We start from the raw sequence: 21,923 nt of genomic DNA, 5'->3' as shown, positions 1-21,923 counted from the left end.
CCCCGTTGGGGAAGCTGTGAAGGCGCTGACAGTACTCAGGGCCTTAGGAAATAGGCCAGCAGCCTATTTGGGTTAGACCCCTGCTAGGGGTCTAACTGCAGCCCATGCAGGGGGAGCCGGGCTGGGAGGGACAGGCAGCTTGTGGTCAGAAGCCGGGAACCTGGCCTGGTAAGTGTGAGCACTTGCTCTGCCCCGGTGGGAAGCCAGGGCTTGCCTGGAGCAACAGTGGCCTCAGTCAGATGCCCTGCCCCATGGGGTTGCCTGCCCTCGCCCACTTGTACTCATGCTGTCACATGGCCATCCATCTGTGGGTCCAGCCAACTGTCTCCCTTCTTGGCCTTCCAACCCACCTTTCTTCTGTTCCCCTGCCCTAGTCCCCCAGTGGGTGAACTGTGACTCAGACTCCTTCCATTTCTCAAAAGCGGAGTTGGGGAGAGAGGGAGAAACAGTCTCCCCAGGTCAGGACATCTGAGAGCCAGGGGAGGGTGCTAAGCAGGGTGGTCAACACCCTGGCCTGGAGGTGAGGGGTGATGAGAGTAGAAAGTCAAGGGGACAAGAAGCTGCCCATGCCACAGGGAGCTCAAAATTAGGTGCAGACGGATAGTGGAAAGGGTAAGGGGGACCCTAGATGTGACCTGGACCCCACAGTCCCCTTCTTCCCTCTGTGTGAGCTCATGGGAGGACTTCCCTTGAGGATGTGTGTGGGTCCTTCCTACAGGCATCCACTTGTCAGCCAGGCTTCTTTTTTTTTTTTTAATATTTTAATATATTTATTCATGAGACAGAGGCAGAGAGACACAAGCAGAAGGAGAAGCAGGCTCCCCACAGGGAGCCTCATGCAGGACTTGATCCCAGGACCCGGGGATCATGTTCTGAACCAAAGGCAGATGTTTAACCACTGAACCACCCAGGTGTCCTGTAGGCCAGGCTTCAATCCTGCCCTCTTTTCTAACTGAGTGACCTCAAGCAAGACCCACACACCTTGCAGAGACTTCTGGAAAGCACTGGCATGTGTTTGGTACTCTAGGGCTTCAGATTCCTTTCCTGAATGGACAATGGTCTAAGTGTGCCTGGGGCAGGAGGAGCCCAGGCCGGCACGGCTGAGCTCACATGGAGCCTGCAATGACTTTCTCTTGCTCTGTGCCCATCCTCACCTCTGCCTGCAAAGCAGTGGGGCTCCTACAGCCCCCACTTGGCCCTCAGGCTCTGGCCTCCAGCCTGCGCTAAAACCAGGGCAGTGAATGGAGCCTGAGAGCCTGGAGGTTCAGGTTCAAGTCCTAGTCATTTGATAAAAAGTGACCCCAGGCACTCTGTGGTCTTGGGGCCTCAGTTCCCCATCTGAAGCAGAGGTCTTGACCCTGATCTCTGACGGTTCTTAGAGACCTGACACTCAGATTCTGGGAGGGTGACAGGATTAACCCTTGTCTCCTCTTCCTCTCCCAGCCCCTCCTGGCCTCCAGCCTGTGGTCTTCCTGTCTCAGTCTGGCTTCAGTTGTGATAGAAGGAGCACAGACTGGCATAAGCAGCTGTTGCCTGCAGCTGACTGCACCTCCCACCAGTCTGCCTGGGAGCCCCGCCATCTCCTGAGTCCCATAGCCGATGTGAGCCTCCCTCTTGTAGAGCCTAGCATTTTCACGAGGGGACTTCAGACGTTGTGACGAGGGGTGTAGACTAGTATTACCTCCTTTAGTCTGGGGAATTGTTCCCTTTGCTCCAACCACTGACAAGATAGGAAGAAGGTAGTATCTTGGGGTGAGAGGTGACATCTGGATGACAACCAGAGCTGGGAGGAGCAGGAGGGAGAGGCTGACATAAGCCTCCCAGTTTGGAGTTAGTAACTGGGGAGCGTGAGGGCACAGTGAAATGGCCTGTGTGAAGGGTTTGGCAGGTAGTGGCCACTCGGGAGAGCAGAACTATCAGAGGTCGAAAGTGGGAGGGAGCCGGCCTAACTCTTCCCTCTGACAGTCAGGGCTCTCCCCACCCCACCCTGACACCCTATGCATAAGACCTTTCCCATCCACCAGCCGGTCAGATCCTCATACCATCTCCAGGAGACGGGCAGGGCAGACCTGAGTATTCCCTTCCGGCTGACCCTTGAGAAGCCCTGGGGCTGCCCAAAGCCACGTAGTTGGTGACAAAAGATGCCTGCAATTTTGGGGGCTGGCCCGGTGGGAACAGACAGAGGGAAACGGGACAGCCCTTGGGTCTGAACCTCACAGGCCTCCAGCTCCAGCCGCTGAAGTCTGGGGCTCTGGTTCCACCGCACTCTTTGCGGGTCGGGAAGCTGGGCACAAGGGCTGGGACCCGCGCCGGCATGCGGGATGGCCAGGGGAGCAAGAGCGCTCTTCACCGGCTGGCAGAGGGGGCGGCCAGCCCTCTGGTGGGCCCTGGATTCCTTGAGGGATTAAAGCAGCCGTGCTCTGTCTCCCATCTGTGCAGAGGCAGCTTTGTAAAGAGCCTAGACCTCCTTAGACGCCTTTGGGAGTCTTCTGTCTCCAGCCCTCCATCCTCGCTTCTACCTCCCTGCCTCCTTCCTGCCTCCAGAGCAGGCCGCAGACAAGAAGACTGTGGGCTGCCCAGGCCTTGGACATCTGCCCAGGGCCTCCCAGCCTGGGGCAGGCTCTGCTGGTGATACCACAACCCATCCTCAAACGGTTGCTTTCTTTGTTCCTTGAGGCTCAGGCCTCCAGGAAGAGCTTTGGCCGCATTGATTTTCACAAATCTACAAAGACTCCGAGGCCCAGAATGCCCGATCCCCCTCAGGGCCCTGAGGAGGTTGAGGAGAGGGGTGGAGATTGGGGGGCACCCGCAGGGTCTCCCTTTTCCCTGTGTGTGCATCCCCAACCTACGTCTGCATTCCCGCCTTTGTTCCCCAAGGGCTGGTACTGCAGGGCACGCAGCTAAAACTTCAGAGGAGAGAGCATTGAAGTTTTCATGTATCAAAAGGTAGGGTTAGAAAGGTCAGAGCTTCTGATTTGTAGCACAAAATATTACATGTGAGTCCTCCCTGACCCTCACCCCACCCCAATCCATCCCCATTGCCAGCCCCAGGCCCTGGGTGAGGATGTGTTTTGTGTGTTACTTTGTAACAAACATAGCCATTGCTTTGTAGAAGTTGTTTCATTTAGTCTAGATCTGTGTGTTGGTTCTGGGTGGTCTCAGGCCCCATTCTTGAGCCCTGCTGTTCACTCAAAGAGATAAAAAAGAGCCTCCAAGTGCAGTATTTCTTTAGAGACAACTGTGGGCCAGAGGCTAGGAATTGTTCTGTAGGCCTGGGGAAAATCGGTGGGGGGAGGAGGAGGGAGTGCTTGAGAGAGGCCTGCCTGGAAGAAGTGGCAGGATTTGGGTAGGAATAGATGAGGAAAGTATTTCTGGTGGGAGGAAGGCTTTGAACAAAGGTGGGGAGGCAGGCAAGAGCCTGGGTGTTCAGAACAGCAAGGAGGCTGATGGTGAGGTTTGTGTTGGGGGAATACATTGAGGCTCAGGGCCAAGGAAGTGGACTAGGGGACTGACCAGGAAGACCTGTGGGTGAGCCCATGGAGGCTGGACTGTTCCCAAGGTAGTGGGCCATAGGGAGGATTTCTAATGTGATCTATTTATGATGAGTCAAGAGCTCCTGAGGCTGAGGGGACTCCGAGGCCAGGAAACAGTGGCCCAGGCTTGGTGGGAATGGGGCTTCTGCCCATCTCTTGGCCTCCAGTTTGATCTCTTGGCTTCCATGTCCCTATCCCCAGGAAGCCCCGTCTGGTTTCCTCTCCACTCTTGACTGGAATCTCTCTCACAGCTGGAAGCCAGTGGAATGTGGTGGCTGCAAGCTCAAGGGTCAGGTAGGCTGGCTTCAATTCCCAGCTCTCCAATCACCAGCAGTGTGACCTTGGGCCAGTCACTTAACCTCCCTGAGTCCATATCATCATCCATAAAAGGGGTCTGAAATTATCCACCTCACGGTGTCTGTAAAATGCTTAATACATTACCTTGGCTTAAAAAATAGAAAGTGCAGGGGTGCCTGGCTGGCTCAGTTGAAAGAGTATGTGACTCTTGATCTTGGGGTCTTGAGTTCGAGCCCCATGTTGGGTATAGAGATTACTTAAAAATAACAAGAAAAAGTGAGTACTTAATAAGCCTTATTAACACTCATCTACTCTGCATTTCCTTTATTCTTGGGCACACATTTTTAGGTCTGTGGAATCAGGATTCAATGTACAACTGGTCACAAGAACCCAATTAAATTGCTGGTGCAGGTTACCATTCACAGTGTCTCGGGTTTGAGGAACGTGGTCACCCATATTCTCACCTTCCACTTTCATATTTGAATCAGTGTGGCCTGCCTTCCTCTTCCTGGACTGGAAGCACCTCCCAGGCAGGGATGGCATTTGGTCCGTGTCCTTCCTGCAGCCAGCATGGGGCCAGGCAAGGCCTCAAATGTCTGCTGGGCCAAATTCCTGGAGGGCCTTGCCCCGTCATTTGGTGTCAAGAAGGCAGGGCCAGGAAAAAGCTCCCAGACACTTGATTCCCTCTGGCATACTGAAGTGTGCTCTTTGGCTGTCCCCAGTCCCACACGGGCCAGGACTCCAGCATCCCTGCCATGATGTGAGCCTTGGGCAATTCTATCTTTTCTCTGAGTTGTTGTGTTGGAGGAGGCACTCAGGTTTGCAGAGTGTGGCTCTGGCACCCCAACGGGTTCTGTCAGTGGCTTCCCAAGGTTCAAGCCTGGTGGACCGCCCACTGGGCTGGGATGAAAGGGTTTCTTCCTGCATGAAATGGCAGGAGGCTGAGTACCTTCCCAATAGGCCCCCAAAGGAGAAGGGTTTCCGTGATCTGTTTACCTGTCTGCTCTGCCCCCAATGCTTCTTTTTTTTTTTTTTTTTAAGATTTTATTTATTTATTCATGAGAGAGAGAGAGGCAGAGACACAGGCAGAGGGAGGAGCAGGCTCCATGCAGGGAGCCCGATGTGGGACTTGATCCCAGGACCCCGGGATCACACCCTGAGCCAAAGGCAGACGCTCAACCGCTGAGCCACCCAGGCATCCCACGCCCCCAAGCTTCTGCTCTATTGTCAGCAGAATCCCACACTTGAGAACAGAGACAGACACCCTGGTCCCTCACCTCAGTATAAGGATAGTAACCATCACCTCCACCCCTAAAAGAAATTAAAATCAGCCTAGAGTCTGTAAGGCAGGCTCTTTCTGCATTTTCAGATGACAATAATATAATTCACCTCCTTGTTTTTTTACCCGAGAAACAAAGGACCTCCCATTCTGAGAAATAATTTATTCTACAATATTGAGTATAAACTATAAGTGACCATTGTGTCAAGTGCCAGGACTTGCTTTGAGTCCTGAGTTGTGGGTTTGGCTGAAGTGAACTACTTCCCAATCTGGGCCTCAATTTTCTTATCTGTGATATAGGATAGCATTCATTCTGGTCACTTTTCAGAGTTTTTATGGGGCTCACGGCCAAAAAGTGATAATGAGTCACATGACAATGTATTCTGAATAGTGTAACACAGAGTCCAGAAATAAAAGGATAGTATTGTTCTTCAAATCCCTTCCACCGGAGACCTGGCTTGCATACAGCAGTTGCTCAGTAAATATTAGTGGAAGGGGCTGGGGAGGCTATAAGTCAGGGTTTCCTAACCTTTGTGGGCACAGACTATCCTGAGAATCAGATGAAAAGGAGCCTCTCCATGGGGAAATGTATGTGTGGGGGGGACAAGTTTCGTTTTTTTAAATAAAGATTTTATTTATTTATGAGACACACAGAGAGGAGAGACATAGGCAGAGGAAGAAACAGGCTTCCTGCAGGGAACCCGATGCAGAACTTGACCCCGGACCCCAGGATCATGGCCTGAGCCAAAGGCTCAATCACTGAGCCACCCAGGTGCCCCAGGACACACAGTGTTGCTCATAATTTCCAAAGGTTCGTGGATCCCTGAGGCCCCAGATCCTAGCAGCAGGGGTCTTGTCCAAATAGTCATAGAGCTTGGTGGCTATATGTCCTTGCAGACTGCCCACAAGCAGGATGCAGGTGGGATGTCTGGAAAGTCTGGGAGCTATGCATTGATCCTGGCTCTCTAATCCCCCAACCATGCCAGAGAAACTCTTCCTTAGCCCTTTGAGTGGCGTCATTCTGGACCTGGCCCAGGAGTGCCGATGGCTGTCGCCAGGACATCATGCTTTCCTTTCTGTAGTGCAGTGGACAGATGTAAGGGCTAGTCCTGAAGCTATGTGGACAGAATAGGCAACTCTTGCTCCATGCCCAGAGATGCATCTAGCTCCCCAGAGCCTGCCAGGCCGAGGGAAGCCCCCCGGATTATACTGGTCTGCTGAAAGCTTCCGAGAGAGGTATCTAAAATCCCTTTCAAAGTTCCTCTTTTCTCTTTAGGGACCAAGTTCAGAGCCTGAGGTGGAGGGGGCTTGGTCGTGGGGCTGCAAGCAGTGAACAAGGGCACAGGGGAAATGCAATTCCCAGGCTGCCTCTACACCTCACTCCCAGCTGAGTCTTGGGGTGCAGACCCTGGATCTCTACTTGGGGTCATGAGACATGTTTTTCTAGCCTCCGTACTGTCCTCCAGGAGTTGGCAGAGGGCAGGTACAGGTGTGTGCACGCACACACATAAACATGGGCCTGGCCTATTATTACTAGGTTTATTTCCAGTCAGGCTGAACTCTTAGGGAGATGAGTGATGCCACCATATACCGTCCGTCCTGCTGGAGAACCTGAGATGACATAGTCCAGCAGCCTGAGGCTTGGCTTCCTTTTCACAGATTAATGCCAAGGGGTCTGGTAGTTGACACGGCTGTGGAAAGAAGGAGGGCTGATGCAGGGGCCTCTAGGGTGTCCTGGGGAAAATCAGGCTGTCCTTCTGCAGGCCTGCCCCCCACCCCACCTTCCTGTCCTCAAGGCTCCGAAAACACAGCTTCTATCCTGCCTCTCCTGGCTCAAGAGCCTTCAACAGCTCCCTATTTCATTTTATTTCTATAATTTCTGAGACTCTGCTTGACTTTCAAGTCCCCTCCCCTTCCAGTTTGCCTCATCTTTGTTTCTCATTGATCCCCAGTCCTGCCCTGCTTTACTCATTTTTCAAACTTTTAGTGCACTTACTCTGGCAGGCATTATATCATAGTAAAATATCAGAAAGTGTTCCCCTATGTGTGCACAGGGTGGGTGAGAGAAGGTAAGCTTTCCATTGGTAACTATAATGCAATACTCTGCATGCTTATCAGATAGGGATGCACCTGTGGTGGCCCACCTTGAAGGTTTGAGCTGCAGGGGAGGGGCAGAGGGGCAGGGAAGGTTTGAAGGAGGATGGGACATCTAGGCTGGGCTTTCAAGAGTGAGGAGGAAATTTCCAGGCAGAGAAGGAAGGATCATCTAGGCCCTGAAACAGCACCGGCAAAGGCCTGGTGTACTTGGGTGTACTGGTACTTTGGGTGACACCAAGGAATTGTGGTACTGCTGTGGTGCAGGAAAGGGGGCTAGGTAGGTGGGAGATGGCCAAATGACCAAGATGCCTAACACCTTGCACTGTCCTGCTGGGAACAGGAGCCTCAGCCTCTCCCACCTACCCCCATTCTGGAAGGTGGACTCTAAGTTCTCTCTATCATGTTTCTTATATGTCTGTTTACTTCTCTGGCCCCTGATCTCCAGCCGGTAAGCCCTCTCCTTTTGGCCCAGCCTGAGCCAAATTGGGTGGGACATGCATTCTGCTCCCATCTCTCAGTAGGCCACACCTTGGGCAGGTGCAGATCTCTCTGGAGGGAAGCAGCTCGGCACCCCCATATCACCCAGGAGGTACCAATCCTTGGGTGAAGTGGAGTGGAGAGGGGTCTGAGAATGGCCTGAGCCCCGAGGCTATCTGGGCACCGCCCCTCGGGGAGTGGCTGGGTGTGGAGCGGGGCGGGGTCATTCCCCTACCTGTAGATTGAGCCAAAGCGTCGGAAAGCGTTCCTGTGGAAGAAGAGGAAGGTGAGCCCGAGGTGGGGGCGACCCTCTCTGGGAACCTCATTCCCATCTCGGGAGGCGCCATCCCACCGGGAGGATTACATTCCACCCTTGTCCCACCTAAGGCCTCTACTCCGAAAGGGTGGGGTTGCCAGGGACTGGACGACAGGATGCACCGTTTGATGAGAATTAAACATCTATCCATTTTGAAACTGCTGTTTTCTTGTGGTGTATTGGAACCAAGCAGTTTTCCCGGGTCTCACATATTCAAGGGTCCCTAAATGTGCTCTGAGGAAAGTGGCCAAGCCCTCATCCTCCCTCCTCCAGGTATGGGGTTCCAGGGCTTGTGGGGTCACTTACAGGGAGTCAAAAGGCAGGGGCTTCTGTCCGTAGCGGTCCAGGCTGGGGTTCTGGTTGAGACAGTACTGGCGCGGGCCAGAGAAATGGGGGGGCAGTGAGCCGAGGGGGACACTGGCCCCCTCCCCGGCCCCCACATCCCTCTCTGCCAGAGATCTTGGCCCTGGGGCCTGGAAAACTCTGCTCTGGGTGACCTCTCCCCTACCGCTCCGCGTGCTGGCCTCTCCTCCCCTACCTCCTGGTCCCCAGGGACAGGTCAGCGCGCAGATCTTCCTTACCCGCCAGTTCTGGGTCACCTCCGGCTTCAAGTACCGCACCGCGTAGCCGCTGAAACTCTCGCCTGCGGGGGGACCGCCAGCCTCCAGCGCCCAGCCAGTCCCGCCCAAGCCCCGCCCCCGGCCCAAACCACGCCCACACCTGTGGGAGAGCCAGTCCCGCCTCCACTGCCCCGCCGGGACCCGCCGCGCCCAGCGACCCTGCTCCCCCCGTACCGGGACGCGCCCCGCGCTCGGCCTCCTCCCAAGGGGCTCCCTCCGGCGGGACCCGGCCCCTGCCCCCTCCCCAGGACGAGCCCCATCTCTTTGTCCCTCTCCCCATCGCGGTCCTGCCCGCTCCAAGCGCCCCAGCTGCTCCTCCGCTTCCCCGCGGTCCTTGTCGCAGCCCACCCGATGCCCCCCGCCGCAGTCGGAGCTCCGGGTCTCCCCCAGCCCCTCCCCGAGGGCATCCTCCGCGCCCAGGAGACTGACCCTTCCTGCTCGGGCAGGGCAGCTTGAACTCGCCGGCGGCGGACACGAAGCGGGACCAGTCCTCAATGGCGCGTGTGAAGCAGGGCCAGTCCAGCCGGTTGATGCCTGGAGCAATGGGTACCAGCTTTCCCTCGCGGTACCTGTTGCGGAGTTTCTGGCCGGTCGCCGTGATGTCCTGCCGGGGCCATGGGAGTCAGGAACGCGCGGGTAGGTGCAGAAGCTTGGCGCGGGGGGAGGAGGGGGGGCGACCCAGTCCATCCTATAGACCGCAACAGACATCTTGGCCCGTCTGACCTGCACCCAGAGGTGCCTGACCCAGAGCCCGAGAAGCCCCCTAAAGGACATGGGAAGGGGGGAAGGGGCCCAAGCAGGCGGCTGAAGAACCCGAGGTACTCTGGGGCTGGGCGCAGGCAGGACCTTCACATCCTCTCTCCTGAGCAAACCCAGGGAGGTCCAGGAGCAAAGGACACTTACCAAGCAATGCAGGGGTTTGTTGGGGACACCCAAAAGTGTGAAGTGGGCGTTGTCAAAATCATCTGAAAAAGAGAAAGAAGAGATGTCTCCTCCACCAGCCCGTTGTGCACCCATTCAGGAGATCTTTGGCCCACACTGCTTCAAAAGTTTTTGGGAGTTTTTAACAACTTAAAAGAAAAACCAAGATTAGATTTTACTTTAAAAAAAAAAAGATTTTATTTATTCATGAGAGACACAGAGAGAGAGGCAGAGACATAGACAGAGGGAGAAGCAGGAGAACTCTGGGATCACGCCCTGAGCCGAAAGCAGACACTCAACTGCTGAGCCACCCAGGTATCCCTAGATTTGTACTTTTACAACAGATAAACTCCAAGTAGTTCAAAGATTTCAATGTAAAAGAATGAAACCATGAAAGTACTAGAGGAAAACATGTAAATTCCCTTATAACCTTGGGGTGGGGAAGGCCATACCAACTCACCCACAATCCAATGGCCAAAAAGGAAAGATTGATGACTTTGACTACATAAACATAAACTTCTGCTCAGCAAAACTGACAAGAATCAAAGGACAAATGGGGAAAAAAATATTCCCATTTAGTTTACAGATGGAGCAAATGCCCTAAGAATTGCTAGAAATCGAGACAAGAAAAGAAAAATGAGCAAGCCATATGCATAGGTGGTTCACACACAAACACAAGGAGTGCAGATGGTCCCTAAAACATGTGAAAAGACACTCAGCCTCATTCACAATAAGATGAGTGCATATTCAAACTACATTAAGATGCCAGTATTTGCCTATCAGATTGGAAACAATCCAAAAGTTAGTGCAGTTATTGGAAACAGTGACACTGCCCTAACATTGCCAGAGGAGCTATAAATTGATTCCACCCTATGGAAAGCAACTGGCATTATCTATCAGGAGTATGTGAGTATAAATTCATATACCTTTGGATTTAATAGTTCTACTTCTGGGAATTTATCCCACATTACAGGTGTATGACTGGCAAATGATGTGGGTAAAAGATCTGCCCATTTCAGCATTGTTTGTAGCAGAGAATGATGAAACAGCTCAAGTGTCTGTCATTAAAGGACTCATTAAATACCCTATGATACCTCCTTACTAGGCAGCTACTTAAAATAGAGGAAGTTCTCCATACGAGACCCTCCAAGATGCATGAGAATATATGCTGTATGCTATCTTTTGCTTGAAAGCCTAAAACTGAGATGATGGAGGCAGAGAAGAATATACATTCAGGTCACCACCTTAACCAACTCATCAAACTTTGCATCATGAATAGTGGGCTAATAGCATTACCTGTCTCCTGCTGAAGCATTAGGGCAAACATGGCATCCGCCACCTGTGCAAGATTCTGGCCAGCAATGTTTTACCTGGCTAACCAAGCCTGTACACCTAGTTTCTAGTTTACAGAAAACAATTATGGTAAACAACACTGTAAGGAAACAATCACTCAAATTCACAACATAGGACTGTATACAACATAACTGTTTTGAACTCTAAAGAAGTCGATATTAGGGAAAAATGGAAAGTGGCTGGACTATTTCAGACCACAAAAGATACATAACCACCAGTTGGAGTGCACAATCCTAGATTGCAGCCTGGTTCCAGAAAGATTTTAAAGCTATAAGACATCTTTAGTGGTCATTTGGGACATTTTAATATGGAGCAAAGAGTAGGTGCTATTATTGTTAACTTTCTTAGATGTGAAAATGGTATTATGTCATATAGGAGGTTGTTGTCACTGGGAACTGCTTGCTGAAGTGTGTGTGAGTGTGTGTGTGTGTGTGTGTGTGTGTTAGAGATGAACCAAATAAAGTAATAGATTAACTGGAGAAGGTGGAAGGCACTGGGTGTCCATAATATTATCCTTTCAACTTTTCTCTATGTTGGAACATATTTATAACAAAAAGTTGGGGAGCAAAAGAATATATGTTTGTATTCATATTAGTAAATAGTGGAAGGGTATGTTAGAAACGGTGGTTATCTGTAAGCACAGGTGGGTTGCAGTGGAGGGAGATGTACATTGTTACAACACTTTGAATTTTGAACCTGTGACTCTATTACTTTTTAAAAGGATTTTGTTTATTTGAGAGAGGAAGAGCACAAGTGCAGGGGGTGGGGGGCAGAGGGAAAGGGAGAAGCAGACTCCCTGTTGAGCAGGGAGCCTGACTCAGGACTCGATCCCAGGACCCTGAGATCATGACTTGAGCCGAAGGCAGACACTTAACTGACTGAGCCACCCTATTACTATTTATTTATTTATTTATTTATTTATTTATTTATTTATTTATTTTTCCTCTATCACTTTCTTAAAAAGCATATGCTTGCAATAAAATACATATCTAAATCAAGAGCTTTCCCTAGAAATCTAGATTCCTGACTTCCAAGAGAAGCCAGGAAATTGGAAGAAACGTGCTGAGCCTTCCCACGCAGCAGTCAGCGGGAGCCCCATGGCTGTTCCCCCTTAGAGGGCCAGGTGTGGGGGCTCCACTTCACCTTTCATCCCTCCCTCCTCACTGCTTCCCCACCCACCTCCAGCACTTTCCATGTTGGCCCCCCAGGGCTCTGCATGGGACCTCTAGGGATCTCCATGCAGTCTATGATACATTTGCCGCATTTGTCACCTGAGCTGGAACCTGGGTATGGTTCTAGACTTCCTACTCTTGCCCCTCATCCATGCTGCTACCAAATCCTGTCTTTATCTCCTAAATACCTTCCCGAGCCCTCTCCAGTGGCCAACACACTGTCACTCCTTCCTGAAGACTGTGGTCCCTTCGTGTCATACTACCCAGCCCCCATTCATCTTTGGTCCCTTTGGGCCATCCTCTACCTCTCCACCCCCAGATTGCTCAGACCTCATTCCTACTTCAAGTCTTCAGAACTTCCCCTGTGCCTCCAAGGTCCAGGCCTCTGAGCTTAGCAACAGTTCCCTCATCCCCAGCCCTGGCTCTTGCTGCCGCTCCAAACTTGTCCTTTGGCCCTACCAAACCCCTCAAGGTCCCCCAACACCTGGGGCAGGTTTTGCCTTCCAGGCCGCCTCACCCACACTGACCCTTCTAGCTAGGATACCTTTGTTTCCCTGCTTCCCCAGGAACATCAGGCACAAAGCAAGTGCTTAATAAATGTGCTGAAAAGGAAAGTGTATTCATTCACCCATCCATCCATTCATTCATTCATTCATTCACAGGCACCCCCACCTCTACACCCAAGCTCCTCAATCGATGAAGGGCTCTTCCTCGGGTGCATGCAGCCTTTTCATCCCAAAGGCTCTTCTCTCCTGTCCACAGCTCATTCATGGCAAGTGTGAGGAGGGTCTTTCTCTTCCCTTTCCACACAGCACATTGGACAGAAAACCTCACTATAACTTTATGATCATCCCTAGCACCCCGACTACTGACTTCACACTTCTCTCTCCAAGAGTAACCACCATTAGAGTATTGTTGAGCAGGTACTATATGCTTGGCACAACTTTAAGTGCTTCTCTTAGCTTGTTTATTTTTAAATTTAAATTCAATTAATTAACATATAGTATATTATTAGTTTCAGAGGTAGAGGTCAGTGATTCGTTGGTTGTATGTAACACCCAGTGCTCATTCCATCACACCCTCCCCTCCACCAACCCTCAGTGTGTTTCCTACGATTAAGAGTTTCTTATGGTTTGTCTCCTTCTATGATTTTATCTCGTTTTATTTTCCCCTCCTGTCCCCTATTCTCTTAGCTTGTTTCAATCTCACCATAATATGAGGCAGGCTCTGTTATCCCATTTTCCTAATAAGAAAGCAGAGGCTCAGGCCTGGGCAGGTCCCCTCTCCCACCTCCCTAACCCCTCACCCTCCCACCGTGCTTCTGGGTGTTCCCTCCACCAGGGCTCTCCCCCGAAACCACCCACCCCTTCCCCCAAGGCCCAGAGGCAGCCAGGTGGCTGGACCTTTGCGGCAGTAGGTGGTGGACTGGCAGTGCTCGTCGGAAAGGCAGGCCCTGACCGAGTCCATGTCCATGCGGCGCAGGCTGGGCAGAGCCGGGTGGTAGAGCTGCTGTTTCACGCCGGCCAACTGGTTGCGTGTCCGTTCCACAGGCAGCAGAATGGCCGGGGAGGCATACATGTGCGTGGAGCCGTCATCCCAGGGCACCAGGTCGATGATGCGGGCCATGGCTGGGGAGCAGAGACACCCCGACCCAACGCCCTTCTATAGGGTAGCACAACCCTGGCCCTGCAGATTTGTTTTCTTGTCCAACACGACTACCCAGAGCTGGGGGCTCCCATGCGGTGTTGGGGGCATTCAGACTCACGCCCACCCATGCACACACGATGTGCTAAGGGCTCTGATGGGTCAGTACAGGGGCTATGTGGTTGGGGATGGTCTAAAAGAGGATGCATAGGAGTCTATTCTTAATTCGTGAGCAGCAAATGGTTTCAGGATTTAGCTCAGCTTGCCTCTGGGTAGCTAATTATGGACTTCTGGCCTTAGCTAAAGTATCTGGCATTTACTCAAAATTCTACAGGGAGGCATAGGAAAGTTTTAAATCAGGGGCGAGGCATGAGAGATAGGGACTAGAAAAACATTGCTGGTTACTCAGCGCCTCCCTTTAAAGAGTGGCTATTCCCATGGCTTTTCAGTCATTGAAACTTCAGTGAGAATTTGTTGAGTCAGCTTGCTTTCTGCCTGACCCAGTTGGACGTGTGAGACGGAGGTGAGTTGTAGGTGGGAGGGAGGAGCGAGGACCTCAGATGGTGGAAGAGCAGGGAGAGGGCAAGGTGACTGGCCCTGGGGAAGCTGTCTTAGGGTGCGCGCCTGCCTGGGGGGGATGGGAAGTGGGGCAGGGACAAGAGGACACAAAGGACTCCTTGCTCCTCACCCTCTGACGGTGGCTACCTGGTCTGCAGGTGCACAGGTCTGTGAGGGTTCTCTGCTCTTCCGACTGCTCAGTGGGGAGAAGAGGCAGGGAGATGGGCTGGCCCCAGCACCTCATACAGTAGGAGAATAAAGGAACATTCTGCAGAGAGACAATGCCCATTGCCACCTGATTGTGAGGGCAACCCTGGCAACGGTAGGCTCCCAGGAGAGGAGCCAGCTACCTGGGATATTGTGCACTGGCTCCCACTTTCGGCTTTCCTGAAGGTTGCTGTCTTCTAGGCCTTAGCTCAAGCCAGGTGTGTTGAAAAATGTCAGACAGGAAGCAGGCCTCCCTGGAGGTGGCCCTGCCAGGGCGAGTCCTGTGTGATCCCGGGCTAGTCGCTATCTCTCTCAGGGCCTCACATGGCTCTATGTCAGGCAAGATCCTAGGCCCTGGCATGCAGGGTGACCGTGAGCCCTCCTGCAGACTTGAGAGCAGAGGGTACTGCCCTGCCTGCCAGCCCTTGGGTCTCCAGGGGTGGTGATTAGCAGTGGTCAGTATCCAGGGTCAGTATAAAGGGATCAGAGAGAGTGGTGGCCTCAGCAGGCTAGGGATTAACAGGTGATATCCTAGCCCTGGCCCCTTGCAGGCCTAGAGCCTCCCTCCCTCCTTCTTAGGAAAGAGAGGTCATGAGTGCCTAAGCCCGGCACGAAAGCCCTGGGACCTGCCCACCACCCCAGTCACAATTATTGGCAATGGACCCCAAGGGTGAAGAGACCCTGGGGAAAGTCTAGCTTATTTACCTGTATCCGTATATGCTCCGCAGACACCTGCCCAGGTGCTGAGGCTGCTGGGTCCTGGAAGACGCCCCTTGTGAGGGTCACCCAGGATCTGGCTTCCTAGGGGCTCTACCTCCGGGACTACATACAGCTCCAGACAGCATCCTCAAGCCCCACCCCTTAGAGAAAAGTTTCCCAGGATTGCCTCTATTCACCACCCCACTCCCAATTTGTTTTTGGTTCTTTAAAAGTTATAAAATACAACAAATGCAGCAAGTGCATAAGTATATAATGTAACTAATAATTTATAAAGTGAGAGTTCAGATCAAGACAAGAGGCACTACTTTGCAAAACAGATTAGCAGTTTCTTAAAACCTGACACATAAAATTACTACACAACACAGCAATTTTGCCCCTAGGAATCTTCCCAAGAGAACTGAAAATGTCCACACAAAGACTGGCATGCAAATGTTCATGCCAATTATTTCAAATAGCCAGTAGGTGGGAACAACCCAAGTGGCCATTGACTGGTGAGTAGATAAACAGACTGTGGTATATCTCTTCCATGGGTTACTCAGGAATTGAAAAGAATGAAGTACTAATACATGGTACCCTGTGGGTGATCCTCAAAAACGTTATGCTGAATGAAAGAAATCAGACACAAAAAAACACTACACATGTTGTATGATCCATTTAAGTAAAATGTCCAGAAAAGGCCAATCTGGGGGACGGTGCAGATTGACAGCTGTCTAGAGCTATGGCTGAGGATGGGAGTGATGCCCATCAAGCATAAAGGGCCTCATCGGGGCGATGACAATGTTCTCAAACAGGATGGTGCAAGTTGCCTAGCTCGGTCAATGTTAAAAATATAAATTATACCTTGGGAATTTGTTTTTAAAAAATTTTTATTTTTTTTATTTTTATTTTTTTAAAGTATACTTTATTTTTTTTTAATTTATTTATGATAGTCACAGAGAGAGAGAGAGAGAGAGGCTCAGAGACACAGGCAGAGGGAGAAGCAGGCTCCATGCACCGGGAGCCCGATGTGGGATTCGATCCTGGGTCTCCAGGATCGCGCCCTGGGCCAAAGGCAGGCGCCAAACCGCTGCGCCACCCAGGGATCCCCTTAAAAAATTTTTAAATTGATGTCAGCTAAAGAAAGCAAGAAACAGGGAGGGACTTGCTGCCTCCTAGAAGCTCCCACACACCCCTTATCCATCCCAACCCCCTGCAAGAGGTAACTGCTCTCTGGCTGTAAAACATCATCACTGCTTTTCTTGGTCATCTTACTACCCATGTTTACAGCCATGGACAAAACAGGCTAATTTTGCCCCTTTTGAATTTTTTTAAATTTTTATTTATTTATGATAGTCACAGAGAGAGAGAGAGAGAGATGCAGAGACACAGGCAGAGGGAGAAGCAGGCTCCATGTACCGGGAGCCCGACGTGGGATTCGATCCCAGGTCTCCAGGATCGCGCCCTGGGACAAAGGCAGGCACCAAACTGCTGCGCCACCCAGGGATCCCTAATTTTGCCCCTTTTGAGCTTTGTATATTGGGATCATCGGAGTCTTGAGTCTGACCCCTTTCCCTCCATGTACACGAGGGTCATCTAAACCGGTGTGGAGCCAAAGTATGTTCATTTCCTTTCCCTAGAGCCTCTTCCTCTTCCCCCAGGCACATCTGACTTTGCCTGCTCTCCAGGGGCTCCGCTGCCTCCAGGTTGATCAGCCTACAGAGAGGGGCACAGGCCAAGCCTCACTCATGCAGGGTCCCATATAATCACCCCTTCCCAAGCACCTCACTCCCCTTGGCTTGCAGCACCCTCACTTCCTGCTCCTCCTCCTCTTCTCAGCCTCAAAATGTGCTACAGGATTCTGTGTCCCCTTCTCTTCTTTAGCTGCATTGCATTTCCCAGGGGTTCTCAATCTGTCCTGGGGCTTTAAGCAGCATCTACTGCTGAGCTAATAGGTCCAACATTTCCATCTTCCCAAACTCCAGACAGATGCACAGACACACAGACACACATACACATACACACACACACAACTCTGCCACCTACTGCACATTCCCATTTGGAAGTCTCTTCAGACATCTTACTAAACTAGAGTTCATGAGTTCCCCTGCCCCCCCAAAACTCTTCCCCCCACCTCGCAACCCCAGCCTTCCTCTTTTAGGTAAATGGCATCATCTGCCACCCAGTTGCCTGAGCTATACCCTCAACACCTCCTGGTCTCTGTTTCCCTGTCCCCACCCACTGCCATCTCTGCATGGGCCTCTGTCAAGCCAGGGGCAAGGGTGATTATCACTGAGGACACAAGCCATTGCCTGCAGGCCGGGCAGAGCTGAAGAGCTTGCTGTTCACAGGTACCATGAACTTGCAGGCCACAGGTACTTGCAGGCCACAGGTACCATGGGAGGAGCCCTCATCCCCTGCAACCTGGTGTATTTACAGAGGAGGCGCAGGGCCAGCTTGAGCTCTGCCATTGGTGTTCGGCCTTGCTGGCAGAAAGAACATTCTCCCATGCCAGCTACCTTGGGAAGTTGCAGAAGACTCAGGGCCAGAGAGACTCTGCTAGAGTCCTGGCTCTGGAGCTGGAGGCTGGGGTGCCTCTTGCCACTGATGATTGAGAGTTGACAAGCCCTTGCCACCTAGAATCTCCCAGGATCACGTGGGGACATGAAGCTCTTATTCTCCCACTGGCCACTCTGTGGCTTGGCCAAAGTATGTGGGACACTGGATCCCTGGAACCTGGAGAGGTCCCCTGGCAACTCATGGTGTCCCAGTGAGGGCCACATGGGGCTCCTTCCATGGGGCCTAGATCCCTGTTGGCCCCTGGAGGGTTGCTCCTGGCTGCCTGGCCATCGAGCTCCTGTCTTCCACCGCCACCTCCCCACCCCTGTTGGGCACCTGCTAATCCTTTGCACACGGCCCCTGTCCCGCTGCTGCCAGTTAATCCCCCCTGTGTCTGAGAGATGAGCTGCAAGTGACAGGGAGAAGGCAATTCCTGGCTGGTGGTCGGCATCTGAGCAAGTAAGTCAGGATGATGTGGTGGCTCAGTGGGACCTCTGGTGGGACGCCCATGCTCTCCTTCTAGCAAGGCATTTAGATGTGGAGAATAGGGAAAAGCTGGAAACCTGGAGCTTCCCTCTCCACCTGTGGTGCTCAAACCTTAGCAAATCCTCAAGGCAGCTTGTGACATGCAGATTCCAGGCCCCACAGAGGGATGAGGGGAGCAGAGGAATCTGTGTTTTCACTAGCTTCCCAGAAGATTCTGAAAGGCTGGTGTCCCAGCACCATGGTTACCCTGGGCTTTCAGCTCCCCTTTCCCACCTTTGCCCGCCCTTATCACTGTGGAGTCAGCAGGGACATGCAAATATGTCTTTGCTGGAGGAAATGGCTGGGTCAGGGGGAAGGAGAAAAATTGGGAGTGGGGAGGGCTTCCCTGGTCATTTCCAGAAGGTTCAGAAACACAAACAGAACTGCTGCCCACTGGAAAAGGGTCTGTAGGACTGGCCTGCGGCAGCCAGCCCTGAGCACATATCAATACCATGGAGAGTAGATGTGGGGCATCTGGAGTTCAGCAGACCTGAGTGTGGCTCAGCTTGGTTGCTTGCCGACTGTGTCACTTTGGGCAAGTCTACCAATCGCTCCATGCCTCTGTTTCCTTAGCTGTAAAGTGGTAGCCCTTAACTTCCTGAGGCTGGTGGCCAGTGGGGACAATGAGGATGAGTGTGATCTGGGGTAAAGGACACTTAGCTTCATTTGGGCTCTTGGGGCTATTTGGGGTTGGCCACATCGGTGGAATCCACCATCCTAAACATAGGGTCTTGGGCTCTCCCAGCCTTGGAAATCCCTGTGTCTGCGCCCCAACCCAACAAAGACATGGCAGACCGGAAGGGCTAACGTCTGGCTCAGGTTCACCTTTTTTTTTTTTTTTTTAAAGATTTTTAATTTATTTATTCATGAGATACACACACACACACACAGAAACAGAGGCAGAGACACAGGCAGAGGGAGAAGCAGGCTCCTTGCAGGGAGCCCAACATGGGACTTGATCCCGGGTCTCCAGGATCAGGCCCTGGGTCAAAGGCAGCGCTAAACCGCTGAGCCACCTGGGCTGCCCAGGTTCACCTTTTCGGATGCCGAGTCAGGGATCTGATGTTCCCACCCGGAAGTCTGCCCCTCACCATGGCCTCTCCTAGGGGAGCTGGACTGCTGAGGCCAGAGCAGGGACAGAAGTCAGGGCTGTGAGTAGAAGGGCAGGTGTGGGGACTGGGGGACTGGGGCAGGGATCCTGGGCCTGTACTTTTCAGCATGGGGTCAGGGTCTCTGGCAGAGGAGAGACAGAGACACCTTCTATCATGTTGGGCATCGCCTTTGAAGAGCCTTTCGAGGGTGTAAGTTTGCACATACTGACCTGTGTGGTGCTCGCTGGGCCAGGCCTGTCCATAGGGATTTAGTAGTGAGTGCAGAGCCTCCCCACTGTCTCCAGAAGGGAAATGATGCCAGAAACTGAATCCGTATAAGGTAAGGCTGAAATACCCCAGTACATCTTGAAAAGGGATTTGACTATCATTTTATCTTAAACATTTTTAAATCATGAAAATAGGTTAACATTTATGTTAAAATATTTTCCATTCATATGCTGTTCATAATGTATTTTTAAAAATACATTAAATTAAATACACGATATTCTAAAATTGTTTTTTTTTTTAATTTTTATTTATTTATGATAGTCACAGAGAGAGAGAGGGAGAGAGGCAGAGACATAGGCAGAGGGAGAAGCTGGCTCCATGCACCAGGAGCCCGATGTGGGATTCGATCCTGGGTCTCCAGGATCACGCCCTGGGCCAAAGGCAGGCGCTAAACCACTGCGCCACCGAGGGATCCCCGATATTCTAAAATTGATGTTTTTGCTTGATACCAAATAATGGTCAGGTCACAGCCAGCACTTTATTAAGTTCTCAGTGTGTGCCAGTCACGTTTGTATCACGTTATTTTATCCTCACAATCCTCTCCACAAGGTAGGTTCTGTAACATCCCTGCTTTACAGACAAGCACACCCAGGCTCAGAGAGTTCACCTGACTTGGTCATGACTAGAATCCAGAGCATGTACATCTTTTCGTGTTAGTTCAAATAGATCTACGTTTTTATGGCTCCATAATATTCCATCATTGGATGTATTATAATTTATTTAATAAGTATCCCTCTTACAGATGAAAATTTAGGTATTTTCCAATAATCTGGGTCCTACTGATGAATATTTGGATGTTTTTCATCTCTTGCTATAACACTGTGGTAACCAACCTCTTTATACATGTGTTTTTGGCTTGAGTATTTCTTTTCTTTTTTCTCTTCTTTTCTTTTTTGCCTGAGTATTTCTATCAGATGAATACTTGGAGGTATCACTTGTAAAAAATGTTTTGAAAGATTTACTGAGAGAAAAGGGAAATGTGTGACCCACAGAAGTGGCCCCCAAGTGGCAGGAGCAAGGGTGCACACTCTGGGGAGGCCTAAGTACTCTGTGTCTTACAGGTGTCGGGATGTTGAGCTGGGTCCAGAGGGTGCTGCCTCAGCCCCCAGGGACCCCTCAGAAGACCAAGGTAGAGGAGGAGGGAGCCGCAGAGCCAGAGCCAGAGCCAGAGGTGAAGCAGGAACCAGAGCTGGAGCCTGAAACAGCCCTTGAGGAGGCCGAGCAAGGGGACTCCCTGGTAAGAGAATGAGCCTGAGGGAACAAATTCCTAGCTTGGGTCAGCTGCCCCCCAGGAGCTTCCATGGGGTGACTCCAGCACATCCACAGTTGCCAGTTCTGCATCCCATCCATTCAGGGGCCTGATGATGACAACTAATTCAGAAGCTCAATTCTATAGATTTGATTTCGTTTCTAATTGATGCCAGGCCTGTACCCTGAGCTGGGGAGCATGATGATGAGTGAGGCTTTGTCCCCGGGGGGCAGCAGACAAGTACCAGCCAGATCATCCTAACAGAAGACAGAGGTGATGAGGAAATGCAGGGATCTCCAACATTGGGCTCAGCTCTACCTTCCAGGGAGGGCCAAGCAAGTTCATCACACAGAACTATGGGAGCTCAGAGGAGAGAGAGAATCATCTTAACTCCAGAGAGTGGAGGGGGAGTGCTTCCCAGACATGGAGGACTGGGCCCAGTGTGATGGGAGATGAAGAGCTGGGGTGTGCCTGGCAGAGGAAAGGCTAGTTCTTGGCAGCACAGGGTACACTGATGAAACAGTGACTATCCAGGTATAGGGTTTGTGTGTATAGTGTTTGCATGTGCACACAAGTGTACATGTATGTGCATGCCCTGTGTCCTTTGTGGTATGTCTGCACATACATATGCACTAGCAAACCGTGTACACATGAACACGCATATTTACATGGATTTCTGTGCACGCATGTACTCGTATATGTGCACTTGTGTGCACACATGCATTGATATGTCTGTACTTCCATGTGCCTGTGAGGCATGCTGTAAGCATGTAAGTGTGTATATGCATATGTTTCTGAGTCTGTGAATGTATTCATGTGTTTGTGTATGCACATGTTTGCGTATTTGTGCATGTATGTGTGTACAGACATCTCTGGCATGTGTCTGCATGTTTGTATATATACATATTTGTACATCTGTGCACATATATGTGTGTGTTCAGATGCAGAACTTTGTGTGTGCAGGTATACATGCATATGTATGTGTACACACATATGCTTGTATGTTTGCCTACGTGTGTATTTGATTATGTGTTGATGCAC

General features: G+C 51.3%; 2 protein-coding genes across 3 annotated transcripts in view; one reads left to right on the top strand and one right to left on the bottom strand.

Annotated features, from left to right (window-relative positions):
- Nucleotides 1-6,769: 6,769 nt before the first annotated feature.
- On the bottom strand, nucleotides 6,770-14,533 carry TEPP (testis, prostate and placenta expressed). 2 transcript variants are annotated; one of them, XM_055332816.1, is made up of 8 exons: nucleotides 14,404-14,533; nucleotides 13,469-13,695; nucleotides 9,523-9,584; nucleotides 9,049-9,223; nucleotides 8,581-8,642; nucleotides 8,306-8,445; nucleotides 7,919-7,951; nucleotides 6,770-6,800 (listed from the first exon to the last, which is right to left on the bottom strand). In XM_055332816.1, the coding sequence occupies exons 2-8, from the start codon at nucleotides 13,689-13,691 to the stop codon at nucleotides 6,770-6,772; spliced, it is 726 nt and encodes a 241-aa protein (XP_055188791.1). In that variant the 5' UTR covers nucleotides 13,692-13,695; nucleotides 14,404-14,533. The 2 variants fall into 2 exon arrangements, with proteins under 2 accessions (XP_055188791.1, XP_055188792.1); XM_055332817.1 differs by having other exon boundaries at nucleotides 8,306-8,370.
- A 6,169-nt stretch (nucleotides 14,534-20,702) lies between these two features.
- The window catches only part of CNGB1 (cyclic nucleotide gated channel subunit beta 1), a 64,900-nt gene continuing 63,679 nt past the window's right edge, over nucleotides 20,703-21,923 (top strand). The window contains 1 exon segment of the mRNA XM_055332134.1: nucleotides 20,703-20,870. Coding sequence (XP_055188109.1) covers nucleotides 20,703-20,870 — 168 coding nt within the window.

Source organism: Nyctereutes procyonoides, unplaced genomic scaffold (genome assembly GCF_905146905.1).
Source record: "Nyctereutes procyonoides isolate TBG_1078 unplaced genomic scaffold, NYPRO_anot_genome, whole genome shotgun sequence".
Classification (NCBI taxonomy): domain Eukaryota; kingdom Metazoa; phylum Chordata; class Mammalia; order Carnivora; family Canidae; genus Nyctereutes; species Nyctereutes procyonoides.
The sequence above is the reverse complement of the archived record's forward strand: the minus strand, read 5'-3'. Positions and strand labels throughout refer to the sequence as shown.